Source organism: Castor canadensis, chromosome 6 (assembly GCF_047511655.1).
Source record: "Castor canadensis chromosome 6, mCasCan1.hap1v2, whole genome shotgun sequence".
Taxonomy (NCBI): Eukaryota; Metazoa; Chordata; class Mammalia; order Rodentia; family Castoridae; genus Castor; species Castor canadensis.
The window spans coordinates 36,228,948-36,249,418 of NC_133391.1; the positions used below are offsets into that span (position 1 = coordinate 36,228,948).

The window sequence follows — 20,471 nt, forward strand, 5'->3', positions numbered from 1 at the left end:
AAGGAAAAATCTGTGAAAACTAGGTCTAGGCAATCAGTTCTTAGACTTGATGCCAAGTCACAATCCATAAAGGTAAAGTGATAAATGGGGTTTCGTCATAATTAAAAATATTTTTCTGTAAAAGCTCAATAATTAACAATAATTCAGTTCTTGCCATGTGTCATGCATGATACAAAGTCCTTATATATTTTATCTCAGTTCACCTTCACAACCATAGCTTATGATTTCTGTAACCCCAAAACTTTGTTTCCCTGCAGTAAATAGCTAATTTTCAAAGTGACAAAATGGTGAGAACTTGCTTCATTGAAAGCAAGAGTGAGATATGAAATTGACATAGAACTGGATCCAGTTTTTTTTGATGACACTGGGGTTTGAATTCACACCTTGTGTTTGCTAGGCTGGCACTCTACCAGTTGAGCCACTCCTCAAGCCCAAACTGATTTTATTTTGAGCAAGTCAAGAGAGCCATCCGGATTAGCTGGAGGTTTAGTAGAGACCAGAAAAGAATCAGAAAATGGACTAACTGGTTTACATGAAAATGAAGAGAAGGAGGCTTAGAAAGAAATATTGAAAAGAGGACCCAGGAGGAAAGCATCACTCTCTAGCCGGTGAAGACTGGAGTGGAGGCACAGATGGCAGCACTGAAAAGGGGGAATATCTGTGTAATTAATCTTTGGTTCTACCATGTCCCGTAAAAATACAATTTGTTCCTAGGTGAAGAGTCTTCACTGGCAATGACATACTTTATTTTTTGGCTGTAGGGGGTTTGAATTCAGGGCTTCTCCTGGTTGGGCAGATGCTCTACTACTTGAACCAAACTGCAGTCATTTTTGCTCCGATTATTTTGAAGATAGGGTCTCACTTTTTGCTCATCCCTCATCCCTGCCTGGACCACTATCTTGCTAATCATGCTTCCAAATGTTACAGGGATGACGGGTACACACCACCATGCCTAGCTTTACTGCACATGACATTCCCTCAGATTTGAAGGAAGAAGAAAGATTCATTTTTTAATTTAAATTGTCACTAAGAGAAACACAGACCTCGATGAGGCTTCACTTATGACTGAGCAATAAAAGGAGAGAGATGCTCACCCTATATGCTCAATGCTCATATCCCTCAAAGTCCAATTTGTCTTTCTTCACTCACCCGAACAATTTTCAACTTTATAATCCTAATTTCCGACTAATCTGACTTTTTGTTCTTACTGTTGTATGCTTCTTCATTCTTTGCTGCCACAACCTGTTGGTTGGGGGACATTGAAATTCTCTGCCTCATCAAGCCCAAGTCTTCTTTTCATTGGTCCTTGGGGTGGTATACCTGACCCCAGAACAGTCCACCCAACTGATCCTACAGGCTGAGATGAATCAGACATTGAGCTAGACACCTGGGTTGGAGAAAAGAAATCCATATATGTACTGATATAGCTTTTCTGTATCTTTTTGTGGACAAAAAGAGACCAGATGTCAGAAAGCCTTATATCTCATATAAGAAAATAGTTAAGATTCAGCTGCTAATTGGTGTTTGAACTTCTGAAAGTTTCCTTTGTATACAGCGTCTGATGGCAGGGAAGATGTTAAACAGAGCTCCTATTGGCTCACGGAAGGTGGCCATGTCAGGGTATAGGACTATAAATCCCCCTTCTCATTGTAGGAGTCCATTAAGGGCTGGGAGGGTTCCCTATAATGTTTGGGAAGCTGAAGCTGTTACCTGAAGATGTAAGGACAAGAATGACCATGCATGGTTGCTGCTTTCTCCAAGGACTTGTTTCTCTTCTCCTCATTGTCTCAGGTGGTGCTCAAGGTAAGCCGAACCTCACTCCTTAAGACCACCAGAGATTTGCTCTAAGGCTCTGGAACCCCCATCAACACAATGCCTCTCTATTGATCACTTAGTTTAGAATGAATGTGATCCTTAGTGACAGTGAATACTTTTCTCCTTTGGGAGGTCTCTGATTTTCAAATTTAACATTGAGATGTTGCAAAGATATATTGTTCTCAGATTAATCAGAAACAATGTTTCATTCTCCTCAATAATATCTGAAAGTTCAGTAAATGTCTGATCACTTCTCAGTTTTCCTCTACTAGTTCCTCTAACAGTAAATAGCTGAGAAATGACTTCAGGCTGGGTCTCTGATCTGTTCTTCCTTTAATCTAATTATGTCCTCTCCAGATTGTTGGTATTTATGCTGTTATAATCAGTGAAATTTTGTGTGTGTGTGTGTGTGTGTGTGTGTGTGTGTGTGTGTGTGAAAGAGAGAGAGAGAGAGACTCAAAGACAGAAGTGGATGAAGGAGAGTTTGAAGGGTATAAGAGTATATATGAAAACTAAATGTGTGGACAGGAGTACGTCTACTTGGTAGAAGTCATTTTTTTACACAAGAATCCATAGAAATCACTCCAAGCCATGCTGCTAAATGTCTAGATGAAGGTGGTACTGGTGGTGACATGTGCATGTGATGAGAGCTGTTGTTTAAACCTTGCTGCCTCCCCCATATGTAAAGCCCTCCCACAGGAACATACTTACATCCCTGATAACCCTGAACCCACTGTCTGAGCCTGACTGAGTTTTCCTTTCTTTCTCCATAAACCCAGAACTTCATCATTTCTACTTCACTTCAGTCTTGGCAGAACTTGCGTTGCTTCCATTCTTACCTGTTGGATTGCTGGTCCTCTAATTCCATTGTGCAACAAAAAATATGATGCAGATATAGGTGCTCATGATGGATGGATATTAGTTTTAAGGTAGGAGAGGATCTAGCCTTAGAGCTTTGGTTATGTGCATCTCCTGGTCATGTTTTCGCTTCCCTGTGGGAACTTGTACTTGCTCTGCGAAATCCTAAAGTATCTGCTGTTAGAGAACAGTGCTTGTGAATCTCTTCATGGCAAATTTTCTCCCTTGTAGTTTCAGGAGACACTACATGAAATCTGGTCCACACTGGGCTGATAGCTTAGCAGAATTCAGGATACCAGTGTTTGATCTCCTCAAAGGAGAATTGTCTATTCAAAACCCTGTGAACCACCTCTTCTAGATGGGCATTGGTCCTGGATGCTTCAACAATATTTCTAATCTCTCTTTCCTCACTATTCATTTTTTCTTATTATTTCCATACTGTGAGCTCTTCTAACAAAAGCAGGAGGTTCTGCTCCTCACTCCCTTACTATATATCTTGAAGCATCCAGTTCCTTGGATTTCGGACATATGCCAATGACAGTTGTCCTTTTCTAGCTTTGTTAGCTCTTTGGGTTGGAGATGGACTTGATATTCTTAACATATTTGGTCTCTCCAGCAATGAGAGCAGAAAATTTCTCATCATGCTGAGAAAAAAACTGTACCTCACTTAAACAAGCGTATTTTTCCCACAGAGACAATTTTTTGTAAGTTCTTATTGTCAGGTGGGGCATGGTGGTATGCAACTCTAATCCCAGCTACTAAGGAGACAGAGATAGGGACAATCTTAGTTCAAGGCCATCCTAGGCAAAAGGCATGAGACTATATTTGAAAAATAAGTAATGCAAAAAGAAAGGGCTGGGAGTGTGACTCATAATCTGCCAAGCAAGCACAAGGACCTGAGTTCAAACCCTAGTACTACCATAAAAGATCATATTGTCAAAACATGATTCACATATTAAAGTATTCCGTTCACATGAGTTTTCCCCCATCTACTTGCAAAATTTCAACTTTATTTGATGGCACCAAGAGCATTATTTTTTTTCTTTTGAAAGCAAAGCACGTGCCTATAACCCTAGAATTCCAGAGGCTGAGGCAGGAGGATTGATTATTCAAGGCCATCCTGGACTACATAGAGACATCCTGTCTCAAAATAAATGAAAAAATTTCCTGAACCTGGCACACTATACAAACCTCTACAGAGAAAATTAATATATGCCAGTTCCCTTTAAATTCTTTCTCAATACTAAATATTTTCCATATTAGAGGGCATGCCCCAGTCCCTAAACCAACACACACACACACATACACACATACATGTGCTTACGCATGTGCACACAAAATTGAACGGTAAAGTTTGTGTATATTATTTGATATCTGTTTTCAAAATTGATATATTTTCTATTTCTTTATGTCCCAGTAAAAAACCTTGTTTGTCATTTGTGTGGTTGTCAATATGTTGCTGTACTATTGAATCATAACTTATCTATTTCCAAATGTTGTATTTTACATTTTAAATTATAATGCCATGATGTTCTTATGATTGTCTACACTGACCTAAGAAAGAAGTCACTATTATTTTCTCAAGATAACTATTTTAAAAGTTTCTTGCTCACTAGTCGCTCCTTCCCAGCATTGTTATCTATTCCAGTGAGACTCTGTGCAGGACTTTTACCTCTTGTATAGTCTTCAAATATTTCTTCTACCGATCTCTCTCCCCTGCCTGTTTCTTCTCCTTCCTCTCCCCTCCTCCTTTCTTCTCTTCTCTCAGATTTTAATTCTATAGTTTAGAGCTTTTGAGCATGTTCCATTATCTCTTATGCTCTATTTCTCTCAATCCTTTCTTCCTGAGTTTGTTTTAAATTTTTCTATGGACCTGAGTTTTAACCCTATCTTTGCTTCTGTCTGAACTTATTTTAAATCTGTTCTTTCAATTCTTAACTTCAGATATTTTCTTTTCTTCTTTTTCTTTTCTTTATTGTTTTTTGTTTTGTTTTGTTTTGTTTTGTTTTTTTGAGACAGAGTCTCACTATATAGTTCAGGCTGGACTGAGACTTATCATATAGTCCAAGCTGGCCTCAAACTCAAGATCCTTCTCCCTCAGACTCCTAAATGCTATGATTAAAGTATGTGCCACCAAGCTTAGCTATTGGACATTTTATTTTCAATGGGAAACTGTTTATAATGTTTGAAATTCCATATTAATTTTTTTCTGTGTCCTTGCCTATAGAGGATTTTTTTTATTGTTTTATTATTCATATGTGCATACAAGGCTTGGGTCATTTCTCCCCCCTGCCCCCACTCCCTCCCTTACCACCCACTCCACCCCCTACCTCTCCCCCCCAACCCCTCAATACCCAGAAGAAACTGTTTTGCCCTTATCTCTAATTTTGTTGTAGAAGAGTATAAGCAATAATAGGAAGGAACAAGTTTTCCTGGTTGAGATAAGGATAGCTATACAGGGAGTTGACTCACATTAATTTCCTGTGCATGTGTGTTACCTTCTAGGTTAGTTCTTTTTGATCTAACCTTTTCTCTAGTTTCTGGTCCCCTTTTCCTATTGGCCTCAGTTGCTTTTAAGGTATCTGCTTTAGTTTCTCTGCATTAAGGGCAACAAATGCTAGCTAATTTTTTAGGTATCTTATCTATCCTCACCCCTCCCTTGTGTGCTCTCGCTTTTATCATGTGCTCAAAGTCCAATCCCCTTGTTGTGTTTGCCCTTGATCTAATGTCCACATATGAGGGAGAACATACGATTTTTGGTCTTTTGGGCCAGTCTGACCTCACTCAGAATGATGTTCTCCAATTCCATCCATTTACCAGCGAATGATAACATTTCATTCTTCTTCATGACTGCATAAAATTCCATTGTGTATAGATACCACATTTTCTTGATCCATTCGTCAGTAGTGGGGCATCTTGGCTGTTTCCATAACTTGGCTATTGTGAATAGGGCTGCAATAAACATGGGTGTGCAGGTGCCTCTGGAGTAACCTGTGTCACAGTCTTTTGAGTATATCCCCAAGAGTGGTATTGCTGGGTCAAATGGTAGATCGATGTTTAGCGTTTTAAGTAGCCTCCATATTAATTTTTTATCTTTGTGCTTATTCTCACCTTTCCTCTTCTTTTCCTTAAACAGATTGATTATAATTAATGTCATCATTTTGCTTTATTTGTCTCATGTTTCAAAATAAAAGAATAAAATTCAGTCCATCAGAACAGGTTTCTTGTTTAAGTGCTTTCAGATCAGGAATAGATCTTAATAGGAAGGGTTTAGAACGAAGAACTCCAATGTTGAATAATAAAAACTTTCACAGTAATTCTAAACAGAGATAAGATTCATTTGTGGGAAAAACAGCATTCTATGATTCCTGGTAGAATCTGGTGAATGTTGGTGTCACCTGGTATTGTCTCATGTGTGAAGTTTCCCAACATACCCAAATAGTAGTGGCTTAAAAAATGAGTTTCTAGATCTGAACTCTGAAACCTAGACTCCTAAGTGAAATATTTTTGAATAATGCATGACTTGCCTCGTTATCCATTCATTTTGTAACTCCGAATAACTGTCCAACAAAGAGCAATTCTGGCTTGTCCTGAATTCATGACTGCTACCTGAGGCTTCTGATGAGTTCAGTCAAGTTCATGACTATAATGATTTCATTCTCTGTGCTTTAATCCTAACTCTCAGGTAAATGGCATAAAAGCATGTGGTTCTAAAAACATCACACTGATGACCCATGACAGTGATTTCTAGAACTCATTTAGTAAAAGACACTGTCAACTACTCAGTTTGGGATTCAGATATTTCCAGTATACTTTCCTCCTATCCTATGCAGAACTCTACAAGTCAAAGGGTTAAACTCAGGTAGGACAATTCTAACAACTTCTAAGACTGCAGACTGGATGGTTTTCAGTTTCATTCCATTTCTTGGTTTTCAAACCTCTTAATTTTCTGATGACTTTTGCTTCTGTGGGAAACCAGACCTGGCTTCTGCCCTGGTGCAATGATTCCATGTCAAATCAGCAAGCTCTATAGTCAAAAAGCATAGTGCTGCCCAATGCTTAGCTCAATGGGTCCCAAAAGACCAAAAAATCTTTCTGATTCCCTGTATTAAAGAAACTACTGAGTTGATTTTCTCTCATCAGAGAATCTGCAGCTTTGACTGGTAAATGGTGTCATTTGCTATAATAGGATAGTGGAGACTCCAAAGAGAATAGTAGTAGTCTGTAGTTATGGACAAGCATGGATACAAGTAAAGGTTGAGGTCAGAGGCCCTGACAGATGGTTGGATGCAGATGAGTCATAGCTACAGGCAGGATGGAGAAGACAATCTAGGTCACAGCAGAAGAAAGCTATCATCTTAATGAAAGTTGATGAGAAAATGTGTATACCCTACCATACAAGTCCCAAGTCCATCTGCTTGCCACACAACAAGCTAATTGAATTCCAGAGATAAGGTACTGAGGCAGGAAAGAATTTTCTTTGAAAAATTGGTTCATCAATAACATAGGGGACTATTGTCTGATGTCCATCCTGCATGGAGACTGATTTAGGAGTTGTTAATATAGGCAGGTGGTGTTCTGAGAGTTTTAGGTGTTCTCTCGGAGTAGGTGATGTTTCCAGGTTTGTGACCCAATATTGGACATTTGATTATAAACTCCTAGTCACAAGATGTTTTGCAGTTCTGTGAACCCCAAGCAAAACAGTGATTGTTTTTCTTCAGTGATTAGTTTACTTTTGTGTACTTCCTGATGCATTACACAATGAACAAGCTAGAGAAAATAGCTACCAAGAAAAGAAAGATGAGTGTCATGTCAAGTTCAATAATGACTCCTTAATATTCAGCTTTGTTATTTCTCTTGCTTACCTAGAAAATAAAGCATTAAAGTACTCATAGTGAGAGAATGTAAAAAGGGACATTTCTTCTGACCAAAGGGTCCTACAAAGAAGCTGAGATGTGGACAGTATGGGATCCCTCAGGCCCAGGCACAAGTACAAAACGAGTAATTTCCTGAGTCTGGAATCCTGGAATTCTCTTTTGACTCGGGATTGTGTTTCTCTTACACATGGGCCATGTTTGAAAATTCAGGCTCCTGTGAAAGATAAAAGAAGAGAAGTACCAAGGAATGTGAGATGTGGCATGTACTTAACACCAAGCCTGAAGGAAAAGGAAATGAATACCTGGGATATGCAGCTGTCACCAGGAGGCATAAAACTGGGGCAGTAGAGAATAGGTCTGGATGCTGCCCATATTCTCCAACTTTAAACTTGAACACGTCTCCTACTCTCTCCAGGTTATGTCTCTTCTGTCATAAAATAAGGACATAGTGCTTGAGGTTCCTCAGTGTTATTTAGAGTTTCCAAAACTTGTTGACCTTTAACCTTAGCTCTGAAAGAGACCATTTTCAGAAGACATTTTGGATAATGGAGAATAAGAGCCACTCTTCTTTATACTATTCCAAGAACAACTTCCAAAGAGGCCTTTTGTTGTGTCAAGCACACAAGGCACCTTTAGCCCTTTTTAGTCTGAATCCACCGAGTCCTTTACACCACAAGAGAGTTGTATCTTGCTTTTTCTGGACCTGATGTATTCCTCCTCCTTTTATAAAAATGTGTATACATTGTTGGTGTATAGAAAGGCTACTGATTTTTGTAAATTGATTTTGTATCCTGCTACACTGCTAAAACTGTTTATGGTGTCTAGGAGTTTTTGGGTGAAGTTTTTTGGGTCTTTGAGGTAGAGAATCATGTTGTCTGCAAATAGGGATCCTTTGACTATTTGTCTATTTTTATTCCTCTTATTCCTTCTTTTTGCCTTATTTCTCTGGCTAGGAATTCCAGAACTATGTTGAATAAGAGTGGAGAGAGTAGTCATCCTTGTCTCATTCTTAACATTAAGGGAATGGTTTCAGCTTTTCCCCACTAAATATGATGTTGGCTATAGGTTTATCATATATAGCCATTATAATGTTGAGGTCCATTCCTTCTATTCTTAGTTTTCTTAGGGCTTTTATCGTGAAATGGAGTTGAATCTTATCAAAGGCATTTTCTGCATCTATTTGAGATGATCAAATGGTTTTTGTCTTTACTTCTATTAATGTGCTATATTACATTTTTAATTTGCATATGTTGAACCAACCCTGAATCGCTGAACTGGGTTGTGGTGAATGATCTTTCTGATATGTTGTTGGATTTGGTTTGTCATTCTTTTTTTTGAGGATTTTTACATCAATGTTCCTTAAGGAAATTGGCCTCTGGTTCTCCTTTTTGAATAGGTCCTTGTCCAGTTTTGGGATGAGTACAACACTGACTTCATAGAATTAGTTAGGCAGTGTTCCTTCTCTTTCTATTTTGTGGAAAAGTTTAAGGAGTGTTGGTATTAATTCTTCTTTAAAGGTCGGGTGGAATTCAGCAGAGTGGTTAATGTCCTCTTGGTTCAGTTTTGGATGGTCGTAAGTATCTAGAAATTTTTCATCAAGATTTTCTACTTTATTGGAATATAGGTTCTCAAAGTAGTCTCTGATGATTCCATGGCTTTCCTTGGTGTTTGTTGTTATCTCCCCTTTTTCACTTCTGATTTTACTAATTTAGATCTTTTCCCTCTTCATTTTAGTCAGATTTGCCAGGGGCTTATCAATCTTGTTTATTTTTTCAAAGAACCAACTTTTTGTTTCATTGATTCTTTGTATGGGTTTTTTGGTTGTTTTAACTTCAACCCTTATTTTTATTATTTCTGTCCTTCTGCTTGGTTTGGGCTTTGCTTGTTCTTGTTTTTCTAGGAGTTTGAAATGTAGAATTCAGTCATTTATCTGAGATCTTTCTGTCTTTTTAATACATGCACTCATGGCAATAAACTTTCCTCTTATGACTGCCTTTGCTGTGTGCTATAAGTTCTGGTAGGTGGTGTTTTCACTTTCATTAACTTCCAGGAACCTTCTGATTTCCTCTGTTATTTCTTCTGTGACCCACTGATCATTGAGCAGCCTCCAATTATTTGCATATATTCTGCTGTTATTTTTGTTGTTGAGTTCTAGTTTTAATGCATTGTGATAAGATAGAATGCATGGAACTGTTTCTATTTTCTTATATTTGCTGAGGCTTGCTTTGTGCCCTAAAATATGATGTATTTTGGAGAAAGTTCCATGAGCCACTGAGAAGAATGTATATTGTGCTATTGCTAGATGAAATATTCTGTTAACATCAGTAAGTTCCATTTGATCTATGATGTCACTTAGTCCTAGGATTTCTTTGTTGATTTTTCGTTTGGATGACCTATCTATTAGTGATAGAGAGGTATTAAACTCTCCCACTACCACTGTATTGGAGTCTATATGTGCTTTTAAGTCCTTCAGTGTATGTTTGATGAAATTGGGTGCACTGACATTGGGTGCATATAGGTTGATAATTCTTATTTCTTTTTAATGTATTCCGCCTTTATTAGTATAGCATGTCCTTCTTTACTCATTTGAACAATGTAATTTTGAAGTCTACTTTGTCTGGTATAAGTATTGCTACTCCTGCCTATTGGGGGAGCCACTGGCTTAGTGAGTCTTCTTCCAGCCTTAGACCCTAAGCCACTGTTTACTTCTATCAATAAGATGGGTTTCTTGAAAACAACAAAGTGTTGGATCTTCCCTTTTAATCCAGTTTGCCAAAAAGTGCCTTTTGATGGGCAGTTGAGTCCATTGACATTCAGTGTTAATATTGATAAGTATGGGGTGATTCTTGCCATTTAATTGGTTTTTTTTCTTAAGGATTTGATCATGTGCAGCCAAATCAATGCTTCTCTCTGATTACTTGTCTTTTCTTCTCCTGTGGTTTGATACTTCCCATCCTCTCATCGTTTTGTTTGCTTTCATCTTCTGTGTGCAGAATTCCTTGTAGAATCTTCTGTAGTGGTGACTTGGTGGTAATATACTGTTTTAGTTTCTGTTTATCATAGAAGATTTTTATTGCTCCATCAAGTTTGAATGATTGTTTTGCTGGATAGGGTATCCTAGGGCTGATTATATTCATTCAGTGCCCAAAATACCTCACTCCATGCCCTTCTTGTTTTTAAGGTTTCCATTGAGAAATCTGATGTTATTTTGACGGATTTACCTTTATATGTTATTTGTATTTTCTCTCTTACAGCCTTCAATATTTTGGTCAAGTCTGTTTGGTGTCCTGGAGGCTTCCTATACTTGAATGGGCAAAACTTTCTTTGAGATTTGGGAAATTTTCTGTTAGTATTTTATTGAATATATTACATATCCCTTTGTCTTGCACCTCTTCTCCTTTAGTGTCCATAATTCTTAGGTTTGGTCTTTTGATTGAGTTGCTGAGTTCTTGCATATTCCTTTCACAGCTCTTGAGTTGTTTAAGAGTTCTTCTGGTTTTTTTTTCTTGAATTTCTATTTTATCTTTGAGCTCTGAGATTCTGTCTTCCACTTTTCTAGTATCCTGGAGCAGCCTTCCACTGTGTTTTTTGTTTGAATAAAGGGACTCTTTATTTCCAAGATCTCTGTTTGATTATTTTTTCTGAGGTTTTCCATATCTTTGTTCAATTCCTTTCTTATGCTGTGTGCTGTCATCTTTAATTCATCTCTCTTTTTTTATAGTGTCCTTTGTTTGACTTTGGTGTTTGTTGAAGTCCTCTCTGAATTCATTTATTTGTTTCTGTGTTGTCTCATGTTCTTTATTTTTGGTGTCTTTAAATTTCTTGAATGCATTTTGTATATTCTGGTTAATCATGTCTACTATCTTCTCCAAGAGTTTCTCAGTGATTTCTTCCAAGATTTTTTCTTTGAGGGTTTTTTTTTGGGGGGGAGGGGCATCACTGGGCTATTTAATGACATTTATCATTGTTTTGTTGGGATCAGGAACTGGGTATCCATTTTCTCCACTTCCTAGTGAATCTTATATTGAATTTTCTTTTGAAGAGAGTGATTTCCATCCCTTTTTCTTCTTCCCATTGCTCCACTTGGTGCTGTGCAACTATGTTCTTGATAGGCTAATTGGTGGTTTTAATTGCCTGTTTTCTTTCCCTTGCTTTAATTTTTGTGTTGTGACTGACTTGGTTGTTAGCTAGGTTGATGTGCTCTTTCTTTCCCTGGCCTGGAGGTGTAATTTAGCAAAAACAAATTCACAAGTTCAATGCCAGACCAGTTGCTTATATATTATATAGAAAACTTCTTGGTGATAAAATCTACAAACAGTGGGAGATGGGGGGTAATCATTATTAGTTAGATATAGAAATTTGGGAAATTGGGAAAGGTGGCACTAAAAGAGGGGTGGAAAAAGGGGTGGATGGGTCAGGGAAGGGGTATGGGAGATTCTAGGTTTTGTGGCCCTTGTGTGTGTTTGGGTATATTTCTGTTGTAGTGGAGAGTGCTTGTTTCAGGGATTGCAGAGGGCTGGGATTGTGTGTAGTTGGTACAGTAGGTTAGTCAGTAGGTTGTGATTATGTAGGAGGAAGGGGTAGTGTGGAGACAAGTTGTGGTGGATAAGCAGGGGTAAGTGAAGACAGGGAGCTGAGAAGGGGTAGAAAAAGTAGCTGGGAGGGATAACAATGGATTGTAGCACAGGAAAAGGACAGAAAGTGAGGGGGTAAGAATAGGCATAAGAAAATAGTGATGATAAAGTTAACAGTACAGAAAAAAAACACAACAAAAAACACCAGGTACAGGAGCAACAAAAAGTTCAGTCTTTTAGTAAAAGTTCTGGAGTTATTCCTTAGATGTCCTATCCTTGTATTGATGTACAAGCAGGAGCTCTTATGTGGTCTCACCAGGTTACTGGCTTGTGAGTGGTATTTGGTTCTTTGTGTCCACAGGGTTAGTTGCAATTTGGAGGTGAGGGAAGTCTGCCAGCACATGCAGGGTGGTCAGAGCTGTTGTTGTTTTCACCAGGCCACAACTGTGTTGCCCTTCAGCTGCAGCTCTGTTTTGTCAGCCCCTCCCACCAGCAAGGTAGGGTAATTCAGTTTTAAATGCTTCCCTCTGTCCCATGAAATCAGCTCCAGGATCTACCACTTTGGGAGGTTGGCCTGTCACCCCACCCACTGCTCTCAGCCTTTTTGCCTCTCCTGACCTCTGCTCAGTGCTTGCTCACCTCCTCTAGGAGGTTAACTTGTCACCCCGCCCCAGCTCTCAGCCTTTGTTGTTTGACCTACATTTGTTCACTGAGAGTTCAGCACTGAGAGTTCAGCTCCTTGCCCCACTCCTGTTCTCCAGGGCAGGTTCAGCGTTCCATCCCCACCTCTGCTGTTGGTATTAGATTACAGTTCACTGTTTATGCTGTTCAGTTTCATTGCAGAGGTTCAGTCTGCCCAGGGGCTGCTCTGGATTATGTTCCTGGGGGGATGAGTAGGGGAGTCATGCATGGTGCATGATGCTCACCTGTTTGTTCCACAGATTCACACAAGCAGCTTTGGAGCCAGCCAGCAGGGAGAAATTGTATCACTTTTCTCAGTGTGGCATGGTATAAGGAGACTTTCCATGGGCTAGGGGTCCAGGATGTCACAGAGTTTGGTTCTGACTGATGTTGTGTCTTCTGCTTCTTGACAGAAAAGAAAAAGAAAAGGAGAAACAGCCAAGGGGCTTTTATCCCAGGGCTGGACATGCCTTGCTGGGTGGGCCACATGGGATTTTCATGGCTGTTAAGTGCAAATAAAGGCTGATTTAAGGGTCCGTCTTTGAATTTTATGTGCACCTTATGTGATGGCAGTTATTATTTTGGCTAGAAGCAATCAGAATTACCCAAGTGTAACTCCAGCAACTCAAGGTGGTTTCTGGAGTCACAGAGTTTAGGATTTCTGATTCCCTACCATAACCACCATCTTTAATCTCTTCTCTCTTCTTGATTGAGGCAGTTGCATGGCTCTATGTCTTCTAATTTAATACTCAGAAATATACACCTCATTCTCTGAAGTGCAAGACACAGATTCCAATACTGAGGGGGTTGTAGCTTTTAACATTTGCAGGGTTTGTTTTGTTTTGGGTTTATTTTTTTTTTAGCCTTTAACATTTTCTCTTAACATTTGGAGTTTCTGAAGAATAAGGATAAATGTATTAATTCTGGATTTTGTGGTCCTTCCAAATTCCTCTGCTAATTTTCCTACCTAAAAAATATGTCCTGACACTTTTCACAGTTGTAATGAGAATCCTCACTAACAGACACAACATTGTATAATGTATTTAGTGACTTATATCTTAATAAAAGCCTAGGCAGTAGCTTTATTTTATATTATGTACCAAATATGAAGGAAACAACTTCTAACATAAATACTGTTTACAACTCAGAGGGAGAAGACATCTATCAAATGTTTCAGAAAACCACGGAAAATGACCATTTCAGGTAAATGCTGAGCAACTTAGCTCTTGTCAATTGTGCTCAAGCTATTCCATTCTCTAGGATTCACTAAGAGCTACTCTCACCAAATAATTGATAATTACGTATTCATGCAGAATAGACCTAGATGAATAGACCACAACATTCAAACCTCTGGGATTCTGGAATTCTAAATTGTTCAAACAGAGTAGCAAGTATAAAGTTATACTTTATATTTATTTGTGAATGCATAAGAAAATACAGGTATAAGGAAAGATTAAAATTAAATTGATGGTTTTTTTTATCTCAACCACTTGGTGATGCAGAAGGAAAAGGTAATAGGTTTTTTTTTTTACAAAAAATGTAGGTATTTTTAAAATTAAAAACTCAGACATCCCAGTGGATTCTCCCAAGTAGAACTCAGCAAAGACATAGTGCTATTTCATTTGAACTGAACCATTCCACTAATCTTCTAAGGTGCTAGAAATATATCATTTTTATAATAGAAAAAAAGGAAAAAGAACTGCTCAGACAGAAGACAGGTTTGAGTACATAAGCCAGAGGCTCTGGTTCAGTCTTACAGAACTGGTGGCCCTCAGTATGGGTGTTGATGTTAATTCCCCATGAGGAGATAGAAGTCAGTGGAAACGAGAGTCTGTGGGAAGTAAACATGGCTGCATCCCTAGGCAAGCCTATAGTCATTCTAGGATTCTGTTCTGGCTGGGAGTTGGGAGCATGATAATTATTGTACCTGATCCTGGCCAACAATATTGATGGCTAATATTTATGATGCCAGTCCAGGTCTCATACTCCTTAAAGCCATCAGACCATAAAGATTAGTCATTTCAGTTTGGAATTTTTATCAGGAAACTGCACTCTGACTTACCAGGTAAAGTACATAGCCATCATCCCATTTTTATCATTATATAAATTGAAATGACCTAATACAAACACTTCAGGAATACAGGCTTCATTTTAATACACCAGCATCAGAAAGAGGAGCATGTTTAATTAGGATAGTTGAAGTAACTACTTTAAGAAAGTATCCTCTTAATCATTTTTTTTGTGGTGCTAAAGTTTGAACTCAGTCCTTGCACTTGCTAGGCAGGCACTCTATCGCTTGAGCCATAACCCCAGTCCTGAGAAAGTAGGTTAATGATTTTGTTTTTCATCCGATTTTTATAGCTAACTTTGAAAACATACTGTTACCTAACAAGTTCACATCTGTAGTCAGATATCTTTACAAGGCTCTCAACCCATTCTCTATATCACTTCCTGATCATCTTTACCAGAGTCATTGCTTCTTCAAGTTCTACTCAGGAGTGACAAATTATACCTCTACACAAAAGCAAAATTAAATGAGTGTGCTCAAATCTTAATCATTTCAGATCCATCTTCTAAATTTTCTTTTTGTCTTCTGTAATGAAATATAAAGATCCTGATTAATTTAGGTCACAAAAGCTTGGTTTCTACTGCAATCTTATGCTATTAGTGGGCCTCTATCTCATGGATGAATGAAAATTGTGAAGTTTGATAAATATTGAAAAAATTTCATTCATTAGCAAATGTTAATTCACTTGGTGTTATTATTCTGGAAATAAAACTTTCTGGCAGTTAAGTTGTGTTCCAGAGTTTGAATTCAGGGCCTCATGCTTGATAGACAGGCTGTCTACCCCTTAAGACACTCCACCAGCCATTTTTTTGCATTGGATATTTTCAAGATAGGGTCTCACGATCTATTTGCCCAGGCTGGCTTCAGACCACAATCCTCCGGATCTCTGCCTCCTGAGTACCTAAGATTACAAGTCTTTTTCTTAAATAAAGTCACAATTCATGTCTATATATGAATCTTAGAAATGGAGTAAATGATAGATTGACTTATACTTTTACTATTCTGGACAGGAAGTTCAAAAAGAGATTAGATTTGTTTGGGGAGAGAAAGAAAAAATTATTTCTCCTGATGGAAACTGGACAATGTCAGTGTTAACTGATGTCTCTTATGTGATATTGTCCAAGCTCCTCAAATAGGAACTGATTTTCTGAAGTTATGTATGCAGGTATGAACTATGAACATAGAATCATAAGTGAAATATCTTGAATAGACCATGGCCTGCCTCATGATCCATTTATTTTGCATCTCTGAATGACTGTACCAACAATAACAATTCTGATTTGTCCTAGATTCCTGGCTGCTATCTAAGGCTTCTGATGAGCTCACTTTGGTGCCTGACTTAATTCCTTCTGCTCTAATCCATCTAACTCTCAACCAATAGTATTGTAGTGTTTCTGGTTCATAAGACAACAATCAGGTGTTGGCCTTTTATAGTGACTCTTAGAACTCATCTGGTGAAAAGACACTGTGGACTACTTATGTTGGAATTATAATATTTCTCACTACCCATGCAGAACTCTGTAATTCAATATATCAATTCTGGTAGGAACTGAGTAACAACTCCTATCTGAGACTACAGGTAGATGTTTTTCAATTTAATTATATTTCTTGGTTTTTAATCCTATTAATCCTTTAGTTTTGTGAGAATCAGCCCCAGCTTCTGCTCTGGTGCAATAACTCCATCTCTGCTTAGCAAACTTTGTAGTCTAAAAGAGAGTACTGCTCACTTCTTGGTTGAGCGGCCCCCAAAAGTCCAGAAACCCCATCTGATTCCCTGTATCATCACAACCACTGACATGATTTTCTCTCCTCAGAGAATGTGCAGCTCCGCCTGGTCAACAGTAACAGTGGCTGTGCTGGAAGAGTGGAGATCCTTCACCAGGGTTCCTGGGGCACCATCTGTGATGACTACTGGGATATGACAGATGCTCATGTAGTGTGCAGACAGCTGGGATGTGGAGTGGCCCTCAATGCTGTAGTCTCTGCTTACTTTGGTGCTGGCTCAGGGAACATCTGGCTGGATCAACTGAGGTGCAGAGGAGAGGAGTCTCATGTGTGGAAGTGCCCTTCCTTGGGCTGGGGGAAGCATTACTGCAGTCACTCAGAGGATGCAGGAGTCATCTGCTCAGGTATGGTCAGTTTATTGCCCATTGGCTGGGAACATGGGACATCCCAGGGACACAGGTGTCTGATCCCTGGGGTAACAGGAGAGGACTGAGAGGTCCATCCATAGATCCTGACTTCTCAGAGTACCTGATAATGGCTTTCTTTTTCTTCCCTCTTATAAGAATCATATGCTGTACTTTCCCCTTCCAGTAGTCTTACCCAGCACAGTAGTTTATCAAAGTATCATCTCAATGAAACCCAACTTCATAATCTTGTTGGGTTTTTTTTAGTCAACTTTTTAATTTATTTTTTTATTATGCAGGGTCAGGGTATATTGTGGCATTTACAAAGGTTCTTACAATGTATCAAATATATTAGTCTTGAATTTATCCCCTCCATCCCTATCCTTTATTTCACCCTCCTCCATTCCTGGAATAGTTTCAACAGTATCATTTTTGCATTTACATACATGTGTACAATTTTTGCACCATATTCACCCTCCTACCTTCTTTCCCCATCACCTGTCCCTCCTACTGTTACCAACAGCCCCCTGGGCAGGACCCGTCTCACCCTTCTGTTCTCTTATTTTGTAGAAGAAAAAAGAAAAAATGATTTTTTTCACTTGTTTGAGATAAAGGCAGCTAAACAGAGGGATTCTTTATGATATTTCCATGTATATATGCATTATAACCTAAATTGGTTTATCTCCTTGAATTTTCTTCATTATATCATAGTCCCCTTCTTTCTTATGGTGGTTTCAGTCAGTTTGAGATTTCTATATTCATTATTTACTTATTTTTACTTTTTATTGTTGTACTGAATGGGGGTACATTGTGGCATTTATAAAAGTTCTTACAATGTATCAAATATATCATACTTGAATCTATATTCATTTTTGTATAGAGAGTATGTCAACCATATTCAACTTCTTAGTTTCCTTCTTTTACCCTGCCTCTCCATACATGACCTCTCCTTAGTGTGACCAGTGTTTCATGATATTGCTGCATTTGTCTTAGGTCTATATTCCACATATGATGGAGAACATGCTGCTTTGGACCTTCTGAGCATAGCTAACATTAAGATGATGTTCTCTAGTTTCTCCATTTACCTGCGATGACAAAATTTCATTTTTTTTGTGACTGAGTAGAATTCCATTGTATATCATTACCACATTTTCTTAATCCATTCATCAGAAGTGGGGCATCTCACCTGTTTCCATAGCTTAGATATTGTGAATAATGCTGCAATAAAGATGGGTGTGCAGGTGCATTTGTTGTAACCCTATCCACATCCCTTCCAGAATATCCCTAGTAGTGATATTGCTGAATCGTATGGCAGATCTATTTTCAGCATTTGAAGGAGCCTCCATACTGTTTTCTATAGTGGTTGTACCAATTTACATTTCCAACAGCAGTGTATGAGGGCTCCTTTTTCCTGCATCCTCACCAACATTTGTTGTTGTTTGTGTTCTTGATGTAGCAATTCTAACAGGTGAGAGGTAGAATCTTAGTTGGTTTGAATTTGCATTTCTTTTATGGCCAGGGATGGTGAGCATTTTTTCATGTGTTTTCTTAGGCATTTGGATGTTTTCCTTTGAAAAGACTGTGTTCAGTTCATTTGCCCATTTCTTCATTGGGTCATTGATTTTTTGGGAGTTCAGTTTTTTGAGCTCCCTGTATTTCTGGTTATAAGTCTTTTGTCTGATATATAGCTGGCAAAGATTGTCCCCCATTCTGTGGGCAGCCTCTTCAATTTAGAAACCATTTTTTTTGTTGTTGTGCAGAAGCCTTTCAATTTCATGTAGTCCCATTTGTCAATCCTTTCTCTTAGTTGCTGAGCCATTTGAGTTCTACTGAGGAAGTCATTGCCTATGCTTATTTTTTGCAGTGTGTTCCCCTGCTCTTTCCTGTACTAGCTTCAATCTTTCAGGTCTTATTTTAAGTTCCTTAATCCACTTTGAGATTGGTATTGTATCTAGTTTCAGTCTTCTGATCCAGTTTTCCCAGCAAGATTTGTTGAATAGGCTGTCTTTTCTCCATTGTATATTTTTGGTGCCTTTGTCAAAAATTAGGTGGGCATACCTGCATGGATTCATATCTGGGTCTTCTAGTTTGTTCCACTGGCCTTCATACCTGTTTTTGTGCCAGTGCCATGCTGTTTTTATTGCTCTGGCTCTGCAGGATTTTGTGATGCCTCCTGTTTTGCTTTTTTTGCTCAGTGTTGCCTTGACTATTTGCAATCTTTTGTGCTTCCAAATGAACTTTAGGGTTAATATTTCAAACTGTGATGAATTTCATTGGGATTTTGATGGGAATTGTTTTGACCACGTAGATTGCTTTTGGTAATATACCCATTTTCACTTTGCTAATTCTACCAATCCAAGGGCATGGGCGATCTTTCCATCTTCTGTAGTCTTCTTCAGTTTCTTTCTTCAGTACTTATAGTTTGCCTTGTAGACGTCTTTCATATCCTTTGTTAAGTTTATTCCTAGGTATTTTTTGAGGCTGTTGTAAATGAAATTGTTTTCCTATATTCTTTCTCAGTCTGTTCATTGTTGGTCTATAGAAAGGCTACTGGTTTTTGTAAACTGAATTTGCATTCTGTTACTTTAATGAAGCTGTTTATGGTGTCCAGGAGTTTTTTGGTGGAGTTATTTGCGTCTTCTACATATAAACTCATGTCATCTGAAAATAAGGATTGTTTAACTTCTTCCTTACTTATTTGTATTCCTTTCATTTTTTCTTTCTGTCTTATTGCTTTGGCTAGGAATTCCAAGACAATGTTGAATAGAAGTGGAGAGAATAGCCACTCTTGTCTCATTCCTGACTTTAGAGGAAATGGTTTCATTTTTCCCCCATTAAGTATGATGTTGGTTATAGGCTTGACATATATAGCCTTTATATGTTGAGGTATATTCTTTCTATTCTTAGTTTCATCAGAGCTTTTATCATGAAAGAATGATGAATTTTATTAAAGGCTTTTTCTGCATCTATTGAGATGAACATGTGGGATTTTCTTTGCTTCTGCTAATATGCTATACTACATTTAATGATTTGCGTATATTTGAAACATCCCTGCATCTATTGAGATGAACATGTGGGATTTTCTTTGCTTCTGCTAATATGCTATACTACATTTAATGATTTGCGTATATTTGAAACATCCCTGCATCTCTGGGATGAAGTCAACTTGGTCATGATTTATGATCTTTTTGGTATGCAGTTGAATTAAGTTTGCCATTATTTTATTAAGGACTTTTTCATCTATGTTCATTAAAGAGATTAGACAGTAGTTCTCTTTTTTTGTTGTGTCTTGTCTGTTTTGGGGATGAGTGTAATACTGGCTTCATTGAATGAGTTTGTTCTTGCTTTTCTAAGAGTTTGAGATGCAGCATTAATTAGGTCATTTATTTGAGATAATATATCCACTCGGGGCTATAAACTTCCCTCTTGGGACTGCCTTTGCTGTGTCCCAGAGGTTCTGATAGCTTGT

The 20,471-nt window shown here is 38.2% G+C and overlaps 1 protein-coding gene across 1 annotated transcript in view; it reads left to right on the top strand.

Annotated features, from left to right (window-relative positions):
- Nucleotides 1–13,995: 13,995 nt before the first annotated feature.
- LOC109699654 (antigen WC1.1-like) overlaps nucleotides 13,996–20,471 on the top strand; it is a 141,622-nt gene continuing 135,146 nt past the window's right edge. Inside the window, 2 exon segments of the mRNA XM_074077847.1 lie at nucleotides 13,996–14,008; nucleotides 16,688–17,002. Coding sequence (XP_073933948.1) covers nucleotides 13,996–14,008; nucleotides 16,688–17,002 — 328 coding nt within the window.